General features: G+C 32.9%; 1 protein-coding gene across 1 annotated transcript; it reads left to right on the top strand.

Moving 5' to 3' along the window:
* The first annotated feature begins 8,981 nt into the window (after positions 1–8,981).
* On the top strand, positions 8,982–13,123 carry LOC112294098 (putative xyloglucan galactosyltransferase GT20). The gene is made up of 3 exons (XM_024544253.3): positions 8,982–9,254; positions 9,388–10,354; positions 10,892–13,123. The coding sequence occupies exons 2-3, from the start codon at positions 10,139–10,141 to the stop codon at positions 12,623–12,625; spliced, it is 1,950 nt and encodes a 649-aa protein (XP_024400021.1). The 5' UTR covers positions 8,982–9,254; positions 9,388–10,138; the 3' UTR covers positions 12,626–13,123.
* Positions 13,124–16,074: the final 2,951 nt, after the last annotated feature.

The following is a 16,074-nucleotide window of genomic DNA, read 5'->3' as shown; positions in this document are numbered from 1 at the left end:
TAGATATTCCCTACCTTTGATCTTAGGACTTCTTGATTAATTTAATCAAGTAAAGATCTATATAAATATAAATCTATAAGAAGCATACAACTTATTCTATATTAAAAAAATATATGAATAAAAGATTTCTTTTTGAATCAGATATAAACATTTCAAATATAATGTCATGTCTTTTGGACTCACAAATATATCAGCTATTTTTCAACATCTCATGAATAATATCTTATGTGAGTTTCTTGATGATTTTATTGTTTGTTATTTAGATGACATTCTAATATATTCTAAAAACACAGAAGAACATGAACTTCATATTCATTATGTCTTACAAAAACTTAGAGATGCAAGATTATATGCAAAGATGGAAAAATATATATTACACACTATTCAAGTTGATTTTCTATGGTACATTATTTCTAACAAAGGATTAATGATGGATCCTAAAAAAGTCTAGAATATCATGGATTGAAAGGTTCCAAAAATAATTAAAGATGTATAATATTTTTTGAAATTTTTCTATTATTATTGAATCTTCATTAAGAACTTTTTTCAAGTTATAAGTCTTTGTATACATTGAACATATAAAAACAAACTTAAATAGAACAAAGAAGTATTAGTAACTTTTGAAGCTTTGAAGAGAGCATTTATTTTTGCTCTAATTTTGTATCGCATTGATTTTTCTAAGGTATTCTTCATAAAAACAAACACATCAAACTTTGTTAAGAGTGTTGTTTTATCAAAAATAGAAGTAGATAATAAACTCCACCTAATTGCTTTTCATTCTAAGAAATTTTCAACACCTCAAATTAACCATGATATCCATAACAAAGAATTTTTCATAATTATGGATTCATTTCAAGAATGTCGTCATCATCTAGAAGATGCTTCTAATCCAATTATTATGTATATAGATCATAAGAACCTCAAGTACTTCATGTCAGTGTGTATTTTAAATCATTATCAAGCCCATTGGAATATATCTTTATCAAAATTTGATTTTAAGTTTAACAATAGATTTTAAAAAATAATAAGATTTATCAAATGTCTATTTAGACATTCTTATCTTGTATCAAAAGAAAGAGATGTAGCTTTTAATTAACAAATAATTATTCTTTTGAAGCCAGAGTATTTTCATCTTCAAACAATAAAATCAGCATTGACTATTGATTCAATTTTTGTCAAGTAAATTCAATCAAATATGTCTTTAAATCCTCTTGTTTATAATATGAAGAATAATTCTTTTAAATCTCATGATACTTTTAAGTTTAAGTTTAAGAATAATTTACTCTAGTTTGACAGGTGATTATATATTCTAAAAGATAAAATACGATTATATATTCTTCAAGCTTGTCATGACTTTCCAACAATTAGATATTTTGGATACAATAATACTTTAGAATTAATATCTAGATATTTTTAGTAGCTTCAAATATAGGAGGCAGTCAAAGACTTTTTACAATGATGTAATATTTGTTCAAGATTCAAAACTCCTTGTCATCAATCTTATGGATTTTTTCAAAGATTACTTATTTTATAACAACCATGGTTTTTTGTTTCTATGGATTTTATCATGGATCTTCTAATCTCAAGTTCATATGATTTTATATTTATGATAGAATATTATTTTACTAAGATGGCACATTTTTTATAATGTAAAAAATATATCATAGGTGAAGAAATAATTAAGCATTTTTTTAACATCTATTGCTATTATGAATTATTTAAGGATATTATATTAGTAAAGGATCCTCAATTTATATCAAGATTTTAAAGAATGTTTTTTAAGATATTAAAGGTGGATATAAAATTCTTGTTGACTTTTCATTCTCAAACTAATAGGCAAATAAAATAGATGAATGAAGTTTTGAAGTAGTATTTGAGGTATACCATTAATTATCATCAAGATGATTGAACTACTCCTTTTCATTGGCAGAGTTTGTATATAATAATTTGATATATTCTTTCATTCAATAGATATATATTTTTTTTAATTATGGTTATCATCCATGACTTGACACTTTTGACTTTTCAAAAGTTGATAATCTTATCACAAATGATTTAGAAAATTATTTGTTAGAGCTACATGCAATGATGAAGATACAATTAAAAGAAGGTCAAGAATAACAAAAAATCAATGCACATATCTATCACAAAGAACAATCACAATTCAATGTGAATAATAAGATATAATTACTTTATTGTAATATCAAGATTACTCATCTTTATAATAAGTTGGACTATTGTAGGCTTAGATCTTTTATTATTAGTGAACAAATCAATCCTATTGCTTATTGATTATATCTATTAGTATCTATGAAGATCCATCATGTATTCCATGTCTCTCATCTTGAGCCATATAAGACAATGAATATCTCAAAAAGAAGACAAATGCCACATCTTCTTATAAAAGTGAATAATAATCAAGAATTTGATGTAGAAGAAGTTTCAAATTTAAGACGGTGTTGAAATAGGTTAAAATATCTTGTTTATTGGTATTGATATGATATTAGTAAATGCACGTGGGAGCGAGTAAAGAATCTTACGAATACAACAAAAAAAGTTGAGGTTTTTCATCAATGACATCTATCAAAACTAAAATAAAGAATAGAAAATCTTTACTATAAAAGAAACAAAATCCAAAAAAAGATAGTATTCTATCTTCTATTCTTATTTGATATTTTTGTATATTTATGATGGTAAAGAGATGGAAAACCAACAACTAGCAAATTTAATTTAAAAACTATCACTTGCTGACTTACTAAACAAAATATTGCAATTATTACAACCTTTAAGTCAACACAATCAAAATGAAGATCTTTAAGAATTACACACCCTCCTTTGAATAATTGGAAAGATACAACTTATTTGATATCACGACCTTAGAAGAAACTTCCAATCTTTGGTGATTTTATTATATGTTGAAACAACTCTTGATGGTTTTTGAAATGTTTTATTTTAAGGAAGTTACCAAGGCCTTAAAAAAAATCAAATAATTGAGTGGTCTTCTTGCCTTGGTATAAGACACTATCAATAGCTAAAAGGATATATCAACCATCTTTGAAGAGAAGAAAGATCAGAGTATGTGACAAATTATATTTGCCACATCTTGAATCTTCTCAATATATGATGACTACTCTTCATGGAATTTATTCCTAGAAGGGAAGATAATCTCATAGACATATATTTACTATGATTTTTACCTTTATGATTAAGTAGAAATAGATAAAAATAAATTTATTTCATAATATTTTTTAAATAAGCTTCATAGATGCTACTTTGACTTTATATATATTTATAGTTAATTGATAGGATAGAAACTTCATCAATAAATTAATCACATATTGATAGCTTGTAGAATAAGCTAACTATATGATGTACATATAAAAAAACTTATTTTATAAATTAAGATACATGTCTTGCAAAGTCAACATGTTTTGGAGGTCCTACAAGATATTGTCATATAGCTCCTAGTTAAGAATATATATGGAGGCAAGAGTGAAGCCTTCTTTGCTCTTGACAATGCCTTTCTAGTCCTTAGTCTTGTTTCAAGACTTTCCACTCTTCTTATCTTTGGTAATAGCCATTCTAGTTTAATACTATAACATCTTTGAGTGATTTTTTAGTCTTTTTGAGTGTCACAAGAGTATATTGATATTTAAATTCTTTGATGTTCATGTCCTTGACAACACATTGATGCTAAATTTGTACTATTGTTTTAAATTATACATGTGAAGTAGGATCTATAAGCACAAAATATCTCTATAATTAACCTATTATGAAAAAAAAGTGAAAAAAGAATGCCAAAAGTATAATACATCTTGAGCTATAAAATAAACTAGGGCTTTAATTCAACAATTTGGCATTACAATAGAACATTTAGTAACATTCAAAAGCCTCTTACCTTATAAAAAAAAAAAAAGAACTAGTGAGAATATGAAATTCAAAGATGACTACTATGACAAAAAAAAAACCTATAAACATGTGCTTAAGAATTATCTTTGAGATGAAAAAAACTACCTAAAAAATCAATTGCCTACAAGAATAGAAAGTAGACTAGAAATTGAATGCAAAAAGTGTTGTGCCAAAATTTGTGTGATATATGATTTGGGCTATAGATTCAACTAAAATAAGATTTTACTTATATCTTATTAAGTTCAAGGGTAGATTTGTAATTATCAAGAATATAAGAATATTCTTGATATTTCAACAAATTTCAAAGATATATATAATACCCTCCTCAAAAATAACAAATCTTGATTCTAAATAATTTTTTTATTATTCTTATTTGAAATTGATGAATAATAAGAAAAATAAAATATAATATTTTGTATTTTAATTATTTAATATATATATATATATATATATATATATATATATATAAGCTTGCAAGAAGAAAAGAATTCAAGGTTGAGATAATATAGAACCATAGAATATAAATGGATAAGGATATATTAAAATTTATTATTAAAATAATAAATATAATAAAAATCATGATTTCTAAAAAATATTAGTTTTTATTTACAAGCATGTATATGCGAGGGATGTCCATGTAAGAAAAGTTGAATGTCCACCTATCAATTTTTTATTTTTAATACTTACAATTGTATATATTTTTTCAAGTCCAATGCTTATTTTATTTTTGTTATCTTAGGTATGAATATTCTTACTAGCTTATTCTTTCTTTAATATTAGTATCAACTTTTTATAATTATATTCTTACTTGATATGCACTATAATTTAATAAAGTTAAATTTTATTACAACTTCATGAAATAATGAGAGCACGTTGATTTAAGAAATGTAAGTCATTTGTATATATCTATAAATATATAAAAACAAGATCATTGATTTATATTAAGAAATTAACATGAAGCTATTTGATTTGATTTGTGAAAAATAAAATATTATTTTATTTTAATATAAAATTTAATTGTAATTTATTTACTTCTAAAATATTATCAGAACTTAAATATACAAAAAATCAAACCACCTAAACTACAAATCTATAATTCAATACCATCTAAGAGCACTTTAGGATGTATAATAACATTCAAAAATAAATTCTTTAATATAATATTTTAAAAAAATATTTTTTTTTAATTTTTTAATTAATCATTTTATCTTTAAAATAGGTGCTATCCAATTTATTCACTAAATGTTGTCACACCAATCTTTAAAACCAAATTGATTGATAATAATATATGTGGTCAAACAAATAATTTTAAAATTTGACAATTCCTTGATAACAAATTGTGTTAATTTGCTTAAATATATTCTTGATGATCAAAGATGGCCAAAATCATTTGTGTACTTTGGTTTTTTAGAAAATTCAAAACAAACTAATTTTATTGTTCCAAATGCATAGAACACATCTGATTTGATCTTTTATACGAACTATTGGAGCTTTAATAGTTCCAATAGTTCGTATAAAAGATCAATTTAATATTGCATTAGCATTAATCAAGTTGTTAAAGTATACTCCAACTGTTGATCTGGTAGAGCAGTGGTGGAAAAAATCGAAGAATAATTTTAAATAATTTCAAACTAATCATTAAAGATTAAATTTTTGAATAATAAATTATATTTATATATTTATATATTGAATCCAAGATCAATACAAATTACTCAGAAAACGTTTTCTGAACAGGATTTTAAAATAAAAATACATGTAAATGTCAAGGACAAGATTCTAAGTTTGTTTTGTATTCTTTTATTTATTTACTTGCTTTTGTACTTGCCACTTTGGATAAAATGATATTATTGACCTTGTGGATAACACACAACTACAAAATAGAGAACAATGCACTGAAAATAATTAAATTTTGCATGAATTTACAATTACCTTCAGTAGATTTTTAATAATTAAAAAAAAACAAAAACAAAAACAAAAAAAAACATATGCAATTAGTATTATTTATATTTAAATGATCATGGATTGAATCACAAAATTTAATTTTTTTCAATCTAAGAATTTTTAATTTTATTTTTTGAGTCATGTAAGATACAATTATTTTTTTGTAAGCACAAATGGAATTTACAGATATTTTAAAAAATTAGATAGATTGTAATTGAAGTTTGGATGCATATGTTGCATAACTTAAAAACAACGTTGAAAAGTTAAAATTGAAAGCTCTAACGTGTCTTGAATAAGTAACAATGCAAAAATCTGTATTAGTTAAACATTGGAACTAGGTCTGTTATTTGTTAGCTTAATAAATTCACTCTGAGGCTAATCACTGTAGAAATCATACACATGATCAAATCAATGTGATTAAATAAATAAATCCTTTCAAGTATCACATAGATTCAGAATAACATGCACAGTGCAAAAACACATGCAAACATTGATACACTAGTAGTGTTGGAAATTTGAAAAAAAGTTAGTCATTAAAAGGCCTATAATCTCTTACAAATATGGATTAAAACATCAAGAATAATAATAATAAAAAGATTCCCCTAAGCAAAAACATTGTTTAAAATTTTTAAAAAATAACATCTAAGTGCAGAAAAAAAAAATTAAAATTAAAATTAAAAAGTCAACTACAGGAAGAATAGTTTAAGAAAGAAAGCAGTTTCCTCCAACTACGAAATTCAAATCAAACAATAAAACTGCAAAATTACAGCTAAGAAACATTTCCAAGAATAAGATTTAGCATTGGAAAGAGCAGTAAAAGAAAATATTAATAGAAGAAAAAAAAAAAAAAAAAAAAAAAAAAAAAAGCAAGCAAGCAAACAAACAAACAGGGAATTATTTACCCATCTCAAAAAACAATAAGAGTTGAAATGGGTGATCAACCAGTCAAACTAAAAATATCAATAACATCTGCTGCTGCACTTTTATTTCTGCCACAGACCCAATTAAATCCCCTTTCGTACTGTGTGCTTGAAATCCTGGCAGTGTTGAGGTCCATCCCAATTAATTTCGAGGACAAAAGTATAATAAAAGTCAAGTATAATTAAAAAGTAAATACTTTATAAAAGAAATAGCAGCAGTGCAAGCAAAGCAAAATTCACAGAATGGGATGACATTTATGGTCATGTCAGATGCGGATTTGCTACTTACCAGAATCTGAGCTGGCAATGGAGTTAAGATTTCAACCTGTGGACTGGACATAAATCAATAAGAAAATAAATAAATAAATCAATATCTGGATGTGCTCATTCTATTATTGTTATTATTTATGTCTTATCCTTGATGTCCAAGGAATCAGTCCTCTCTCCGTCCATTGACACCCTTGGATGCTGTATATCTTCATTTCGTATGTATACATATAAAAAAAATGTATACAAACATATATATATATATATATATATATATGTGTGTGTGTGTGTGTATACTTCAACAACATATAAGACCCTAATTTGAACAAGGGGGGGATTATTTAGAGTTTGCTACTACCTTTTAGATTATCTTTTCATTTCAATATTACGGGCCTTTAAGCAAGTGTTTTGGTTTTGTGTTTCAATTCTTATTTTGATATATATATATATGATATTATTTTCAAAACCAAAATTATATTTTTAAAAAATTAAAAATTAAAAATATAGGAAATTGCTGTGGACAGATAAGTCATACGTATACAGCAGTATTTTGATAAAACCATTTATGTTAATATTTGTATGATATAAAATAATGATAATAATTCTTAAATAACAGATTTTATTATATTAGTATCTAATATATTTTCTACAGTTTTGTTTATGATTATCTTACAAATCTGCAAAAAAATAAGATTTTTCTTACTAATGAGAAATAATAGCCAGCAATGTAATTTAAAACTTGAAAAGAGAGCACATTTTTGCATTTGAAAATGATGGGATCTGATAATGAGAATTTGGATCAACATTAAAATTACATATTAAAACTAACTTCAATCAAGAGTTTATCAACATGCTTAAAAAATTGGTGCTTTAAAATTATCAAATTCAGCTATTACCTCTTCTTAATAACCACAATATAGGTTAATAATGTTTTGTTTTATAAAGATAAAATTTTCATGAAGGAAAATATTTTTTTGCTAAAATCATATTCATAAAAATTGTTCATACACATACATACATTTATATATATATATATATATATATATATATATATCTGTTTATAATAGTTTATAGTCATCAAAATGTATTTATAAATTTTTATGCACAATTTAAAATTTGAATCATATAATTTATAATATAAGACAACTTGGGTATAACAGAAAGAGATAAAGAGGCCTTCTAATTGGCCATGAAGAAGGGAACAAAGGGAACTCAAGAAACTAAGGAACCCAAGAATATGAGAACAAGAGAACCATGGAATATGAGAACATGTGAGGAAGTGAATAGATAGATGTGCAAGAGTTTGCAGTGCCAAACTTCACAATTTCCCACTAATATGTAATAAAATACACGATATATATATAAATATATATATAAATATATATATATATATATATATATATATATATATTATCACTATGGAACGACACCAAATCCTTGATAAACAGTCCCTCTCATCGGTTCTTACATTGTAAATTCAGATTTCATGCAAGAAAATGAACCGGGAGGGGAAGAAACAACAGTTGACTGGCATGCAATTTCACGCACGCAATTTCATGTGTTGGGGCATGCAAAACAGGAGATCGCTAAAGGGAAAATCAAACTGGAGCTGAACATGAACATGAACACGAAGTCAGACAGACAGTCAGGGAAGGGGAAGGAAGGGGAGTAGATCAAAGTGAGGCTTGCGTCGATTCCTAGGCTGCTGCTGCTGTTGCTGCTGCAGGTATCCATTGTTGTTACTCCTCTCCTCCTTCTCCTCCTCCTCCTGCAACTGGATTCTGCTGCTAGGTTCTGGTCTTGGGAATCTAATGGTCCTCGCCATGAAGGCAAAGCCTGGAATTGCCAACTCACGCTTACGCCACCACCTGATCCAACTCCCTCGCAGCAGCGACAACAGATGGGTGTGACGTTCACCCAGTCTCGGCGCCTGCAGCATTCTGTTGGAGCCAGTGCTGGAGCTGCTGATGTTGTCAAACAGAATTTTGCTTGGGTTCTCGTCTTCCTCGTCCAGGCTTTAGCCCACCGCTACTGGCACCAGCTATGAATCGTCTCCTGTGTGCCAGCTTGCGGTATTCGCGCCGGGCCGAACGAGAGTCTTTCTGCTCTTCTGCAGAGCTGCCAGAGTCGTCGCTGGCAGGATTGCTGCAGTTCGCCATTGAGTTGGTGGGGAGCGGTGACATTTGTGTGCGAGATCGACATACGTCTCCTCCGCTTGTGGGTTTTCGGGATCACCTAAAGGGAGTGTTTTTCAGATGTTTGCCGGTTGTAGCTCGATGATTCGTTTTTTTTTTTTCCTAGAGACACTCTTTCCCCCAATTGATGCAGATATATTTGGATGGTTTTCCAGGAAAGGGTCTTGTCGATGCGTGGGAGGGTAATGCGTCGCAGTGATTAGTTTCTCGTACACAGTTGAAGATTTGACAGATTAGCTGGACGTTTCGTTTCGTGAGTACGAGGACGCGCTCCTGACATTGTACTTGCAGTTTATAGCTTTCTCGAGTGTTCTATTGGAGTGGAGGTAGGTTGGTCGGTTGGTTGATTTTTGCGCGGTTTGAATAATCGGGTGATGCTATTAGAGTAGGTAATCCCAAGGGGCCGTGAAAGTAGGTCACGTATTCGCTTGTTCCCTGTCACAGTTTTGACTCTTTCACCGATTGGCCATTGCATCTGCATTTCTTCCCAGAGCCAATTAAAGCTGGTCGAGACATACCGTATATAAGAAATTTCTCGGAGCGGTCATTGCCTTCACAGAAACAATAGCGGCAATCACATTGCACATACATCAGTCGCCAGAACTTTCTCGATATACGTATACAGTTCATGTATAGCAACTACATCGAGAACCAGCCTGCAGCCACTCAGCTTTGTTTACGCTAACCAACGCTGATGAACTGCCTTCAAGAGAATGACCATTGTAGTTGAATCGTAGAAGAAGCGATGGAAAGGGGAAGCTTGACGAGCCAATGATCGACCACCCATTCTTCTTCATCCGAGACTTCTAGAGAGGCAATCCAGTGAGATTTGCATAAGGGGTATGTACAGTATTGGGTGTGCAAGTGATTGACTCACAGGATTGATTCAGAGAGCTGCAGAATAGAATGGGTGACAAGTATGCCGTCCGAGTAGCGCCTTCAAAGATAACTCTAGGAGCTGCGAAGTTCAAGTTTTTGGTACCGTTCTACCTACTGTTGTTGTTCGTCGTGTGGAATTCATCGTCCAAGGCACCCTTCGACGGCGTAAACATTGGGCCGGTTCACGACATCACAAAGTCGAAGAATGAAGCTATGGGTGCACACACTATCCTTCAGCTGAAGGTACCCTTTTGTTTCATCGAAAGATTTCTCTTAGGTCACTAAAATTCTCGGTTTGTACTGTGCTTGTCGAAGAAATTGTACTATCTCCTACTTTTTTAGCTTCTTTTTGAGCTGCATTAGACTACGATTTTCTTCACTTCTTGTTGCTTCACATCATGAACGCCCTACGTTAATCTCTTAGGTCCTTCATCACGCATGGCCACTTGTCTCTGCATCACATGTGCTGGCTGAATCAACCTTTTTAGGATTTCGAACAAGCCTTTCCGCTGTTACTGTATATGTTCTTGACCACCAACTTTCGTGCAAATTTTAGATTTCGCTAAGTCTGTAAGTAATCAGATTTCTGATCAATGAAGGTGATGACGAAATCTCCAAGTGGATTGTACTTCATGTAGAAACGGACCCTTCATGTGAAAGTTAACTGTAGTTTACTCTAATCATTCGTGGAAATTCGGCGCTACTTCTACCAAATTAATTGGTGTTCGTGTCTACTGCAAAAGTTGTCAGTAAGCCTTAATCCCTTGCCGTCGCTTGCAGGAGAGAATAAATGCTCAGGATGGCGAAGTCGACAAGGACACAGCCCAATCAGGACATGATACAGACTTAATTGCAGAGCAGTATGACAATTTAATGACCGCGACTCCCACACTTGAAAGAAATGAAGACCTCTATGGCGCGCAGTCCGGCATAGACAGAGGGGAAGCTGGAGAGGTGACTCCTGTAATGGAGCGTCCGAAGGACGACGAAAATGAGGAAGAACAGGTCTTTGCTCGTTCTGGTTATGTCGGAAACGAGGAACTTGTAGAAAGCACACGGGACGGAGCTGATGGTTATGATCAAACCACAGCAGAGTCTGATGAATCAGATCGACAAGGGAACTCATCCCCAGCTCTGGATAGCACCGAGGGTGATGACCAGAACGCTACAGTCCAAGAAGTGAAAGCTTCAATCATCACAGGAGATCGCATGACGGAAGTCAACATAGCTGCGATGGATATTTTTAACGAGATAAGGGCAAATTCGTTGCCATACTCGATCAAAAAAACTGGCGAAACTGCGCAATCGTGTGAAGGAAAATATGTTTTCGTCTATGATCTTCCCTCAGAGTTCAATACCGAGCTAATCAACAGGTGCGACTCCTTGTTCCCATGGTTCAATCTCTGTGACTATTTCTCCGATTCGGGAATAGGAAAACCTGTAAACTCAATGGACAACGGCACACAAATCTTCGTACCTGCCGATCGGTGGTTCAGCACACACCAATATGCTTTGGAGCTCATCTCGCATGCTCGAATTATGAAATACAAGTGCCGTACCGAGGATCCTGACCTCGCATCTTTGTTTTATATCCCTTATTATGGAGGTCTGGATGTGATTCGGTGGCATTTCGACCCAAACGCTACAAATGAGAACCGCGATGCGTTGGGGTGGAAGCTCGTACGCTGGCTAGAGAATAAACCTTCCTGGACACGACGAGGAGGGATCGATCATGTGCTTGTGTTGGGGAAAATCTCGTGGGATTTCCGACGTCAGGATTCTGGGAGCTGGGGAAGCAGATTACTCGAGTTTCCTGACCTCCAGAAGGTGATGAGGGTGCTGATTGAGCGCAATCCCTGGGCCAAGGACGATATCGGAGCACCGCACCCGACGTACTTCCACCCAAGCTCGGCCTCCGACATCGATGCATGGCTTCACCACGTGAAACGCCAGGAACGGACCAGCCTCGTTACCTTCGTCGGGAAAGAGCGCCGCGACGACCCAGCAAACGTCCGAAGCGCGCTTGTTGAGCAATGCCGGGAAGCATTTTCGGAGGCTGACTGCAGGTTCGTCGAATGCAACAAGAATCTCTGCCAGCAACCGGCATACGTCATCAAGGCGTTCCTGATGACCCATTTTTGCATGCAACCAGTCGGAGACTCCCCAACTCGGCGCTCCTTATTCGACTCGCTGATCGCAGGCTGCATCCCGGTCCTATTCCATCCTCAAACCGCTTACCTACAATACCCCTGGCACTTGCCCCAGAACGAATCATCCTGGTCAGTGTACATCTCCGAGGACGAAGTCAGAGCCGGGCGGATCAACGTCATCGACGTCTTGAAGAAGATCTCCACCGCTGAGAGGTCTGCAATGAGGGAGACGATTATCAACAGTATCATTCCAGGTTTGATTTACAGCATCCCTGGCAGCGACGTTTCTCCTTACAGAGACGCCTTCGACATCACGATTGACCAGCTCTTGTACCGCTCCGCGCAAGGGTCCGATCTGCAGTAAATCGGCTTTGAATTGAGCCCCAGTTTTTTGCGTTTCTATCGTCGCCGCCGGCAATCCGTCCACCACACGATCTAGAAAGTATTGGCACGTTTCACCGAGAGTGCGCAGGATTCACGCATGATTCCAGAAGACGGAGCAGCGCTGCGGATTCTAAGCCCCAGTTCGTCATGGCCCGCGCACGTTGCACACGAAGTCCGCTGCGTCGGCACCGATCGAAGCTTCGACACGGTGATCGAGAATCCGATAAACCACATTCGTGCTTCATCGATTGATTGTCTCGGATGTCGAAAGATCCCCATTTTAGGTCAAACTCCGTTTCAGGGTTTGCAGCCTCTGACTGTGCGTCAAGGTGGCGATATTTGAGTTTGTGGACTGATTCTATTTGTGGATTTTGGGGTTGGGAGCTTTTCTTCTCACCAAATGGGTGTTGTTTTGCAAATCTTTGCATACAAATCATAGAAAAAGAAAAAAAGAGATGGTGAACTAGTTTATTTATTCTGTCAGTGGTTCATGTTCCACGAAATTGGTGCTGTGTTTTGTTTGTGATTTGAGAATGGTTTTTGTGTCATAATACTGTGGAATGAAAGAATTCAAAGATTTGATGACAAGCATACATTTCCTTATTTTAAATATATAATTAATCAATTAGATAAATAAAAAGATACACTATCAAATTTTGACAAATTTCTCATATTATCTTCAAGAATCAAACTCAATAACTTATACGTTCCTAAATTTAGATACTATAGTTATTTCTGTTTTATCCTGATTTGTTTAACATGGTGATATAAATATAATTCTTTACAGTCTTAGACTACTATACGTACATTGTGGATTAATTTCTAATATAGTCGAACTAATGTGTTCACTGTATATTATAAACTTCGCTGCTTTTGAATTTAACAGCAGCACAAATAGGCATGCATTTCCAATGTTCATGGTAATCATTATTGTTAAATTTTTCTGGTAGAAAATAGAATGAATGAATAAATATATACCAAACAGCAAACAACAATTGTCCATGTTGCGCAAGTGATTTTGTTTCAAGATTGAAGTTAATTCATATAATATGTCGTTGAAAAAATACATCAAACTATTGACACTAGATTAGATCCAAAAATATATAATAACTTAGAGTGTGATATTATTCAATTAAAGAAGAAGAAAAAAAAAAAAAAAAAAAAACAACAACAACAACAACAACAACATGCCATGATATATTTGATGAATGTAAAGAACTCTAATAAAATTATTTTTGTCCTAACTTAAGTTACATAATTATTCCATAACTTGCTCATTGTTTTCTTTCATGAAGCATTAAATGCAATAATTTATTCGATGCTAAGATGATAAAAAGAAGTAATTTGCTCATAGATAATTCTAAAACAATGAAAACATGTACATGTCTCTATGTAACAACTTTGCAAAGTGATCATAGGAAACATAACCACAATTTAAATAATACAAATTTGACTTCTATTATTGGCACATTCAACTATTATACCAATTATGCATTGAGTGATGGATAACAAAGGCTACACACATAATCAAATTGCTATAGTCACACCTAAGAAAATAGTGACCTCAAATGGGTTGATTTGCTAATTGAACTAGTAATTGTTGAGACAAAGAAGGCAGAAGTTAGCAACTTACATTAGAACTAGGATCTATGCCAAGACCAAGAAGAGGAGAAGAAAGTTGAGGACTCACAGAGGAATTGAGATTAGTGCTGAGACAAGAAAGAGAAGAAGGAAGTTATCTACAAATCCACTTGTAAGAAATAAGCAAAGCAGCCAATTAGAGGCCTTAGGTATGCACATAGACAAAATGAATGTATGGAAAGTAATTTGGAATGTGCATATAGCATGAGCTAAAAACAAAATTATATATACTTCATGATCATGTCTACCTCTACAATATACTCAATATGTAAACTTACTTATTTTTTTATACAGAATCCTAACCAAAATTATAAGCTATAAATCTTTGTTTTACATTTTACTACATTTCATTTAAGTTTTTATTAAAGTTTCTTTTTTCTTTGTTTATAGATACAATATAATTTTTCACAAGTGTGTATTTTATTAATACTACACTTATTATTTCAAATCCGAAGGTTGTATAGCATTCAAAGAAAATATTTGTATGATTCTAACTTACAATGTCTACATTGAGACTTGAGATTATGCAGAACATTATTGAATGTGAATACCTAGCTTTACACATCATTCCTAAAACTAAATAACCCCATTGCCAATAAAATTTGAAAAATTACAAACACATCAGTATATTTGCTATGTAGATTTCAGTGTTATATCATACATTTTAAATATGCCACATGTTAAAAGTTCCATGATTTTACTCCTCCACTTAGTTCAAGAACTAACCAAAATAGTGCAGGTTAACAACTAAGTGGAAGCTACTTACTGTAAACAAAGTCAAACCTTCTTTAGCTCTTCAAAAACTAAATCGAAATATACTCTATAGCTGATAACAGGATTATTTTACAAAAAAGAAACAAAAAAGCAAACACACAATGTAATTCTTGTGTCAAAAATGAAGAATCAATCAGTCTTCGATTGACCACATTTGAAAATCTTTCTAAAATCACAAGTAAGGGTTCATTGAGTCTACGCTTATTCATACAATTTGATATCAGTGCATATCCTACAAATACATTAAGACAATATGATATGGTTGATTCAAAACCAAAATAGGAATCTTCTGATTACAAAAACTGGGGAAGCCTGTAATGTTCCATGCAGGGTGATGTATTCTGTGAAAGATAATAATAAATAAATTATAAGTAGTTCAAAGATGACAATACTACAAGCAATCAAAATAAAAGAAAGGAAAGGAAAGAAAGCTGCACTTGGTGTATGAATGAGGCAGTTGTGTTAGAATTGTATAATCTTCATATTGTCGTCTCCAAATACAACCAACCGAGCGCGCTTCAAAGAAACAATCTCGACACCCACTTGAACAGAGGTTCACACTCCAGGAGGAGCGAAGGATGAAATACGTAGATGTAAACGCAAGGAGGATGACTGAAGAACCTCTGTTCGTTCATCAGGACCGTTGGACTTCCTCGTTCCTTCGAAACCCTAATCTCGAAGCCCCTTGGTCTGTCATGGACGACGGCGTCCTCCTTGGGCACTCAGTATATTGTGTAGCTCCCATCGGTGAAGGAGCATTGCCTCTCCTTCAAGGCTCATTCGTGGAGTGTCCCGAGGCAGGTCGTGTGGGGTTTCTTGTCCTGATGTGTATGTATACTGGTATGCTAGTTTGTGTGTTTAGAGGCAACATTGCCGAGTTCACCACACCTCCTCTCACTTCGGTGAGGTTGGATATGGCGACCTCCTCCTTCCCTGTTGCCTACATAGAATTCCTATCTGTACCCTTACTCCGCTTATGCGGCATAATCGGGCCCTGGGACTCGACACCCCAGA

The sequence above is a fragment of the Physcomitrium patens genome, chromosome 17 (genome assembly GCF_059467195.1).
Source record: "Physcomitrium patens ecotype Gransden chromosome 17, ASM5946719v1, whole genome shotgun sequence".
NCBI classification, from domain to species: domain Eukaryota; kingdom Viridiplantae; phylum Streptophyta; class Bryopsida; order Funariales; family Funariaceae; genus Physcomitrium; species Physcomitrium patens.
This window is presented reverse-complemented; position numbering and strand designations above follow the sequence as displayed.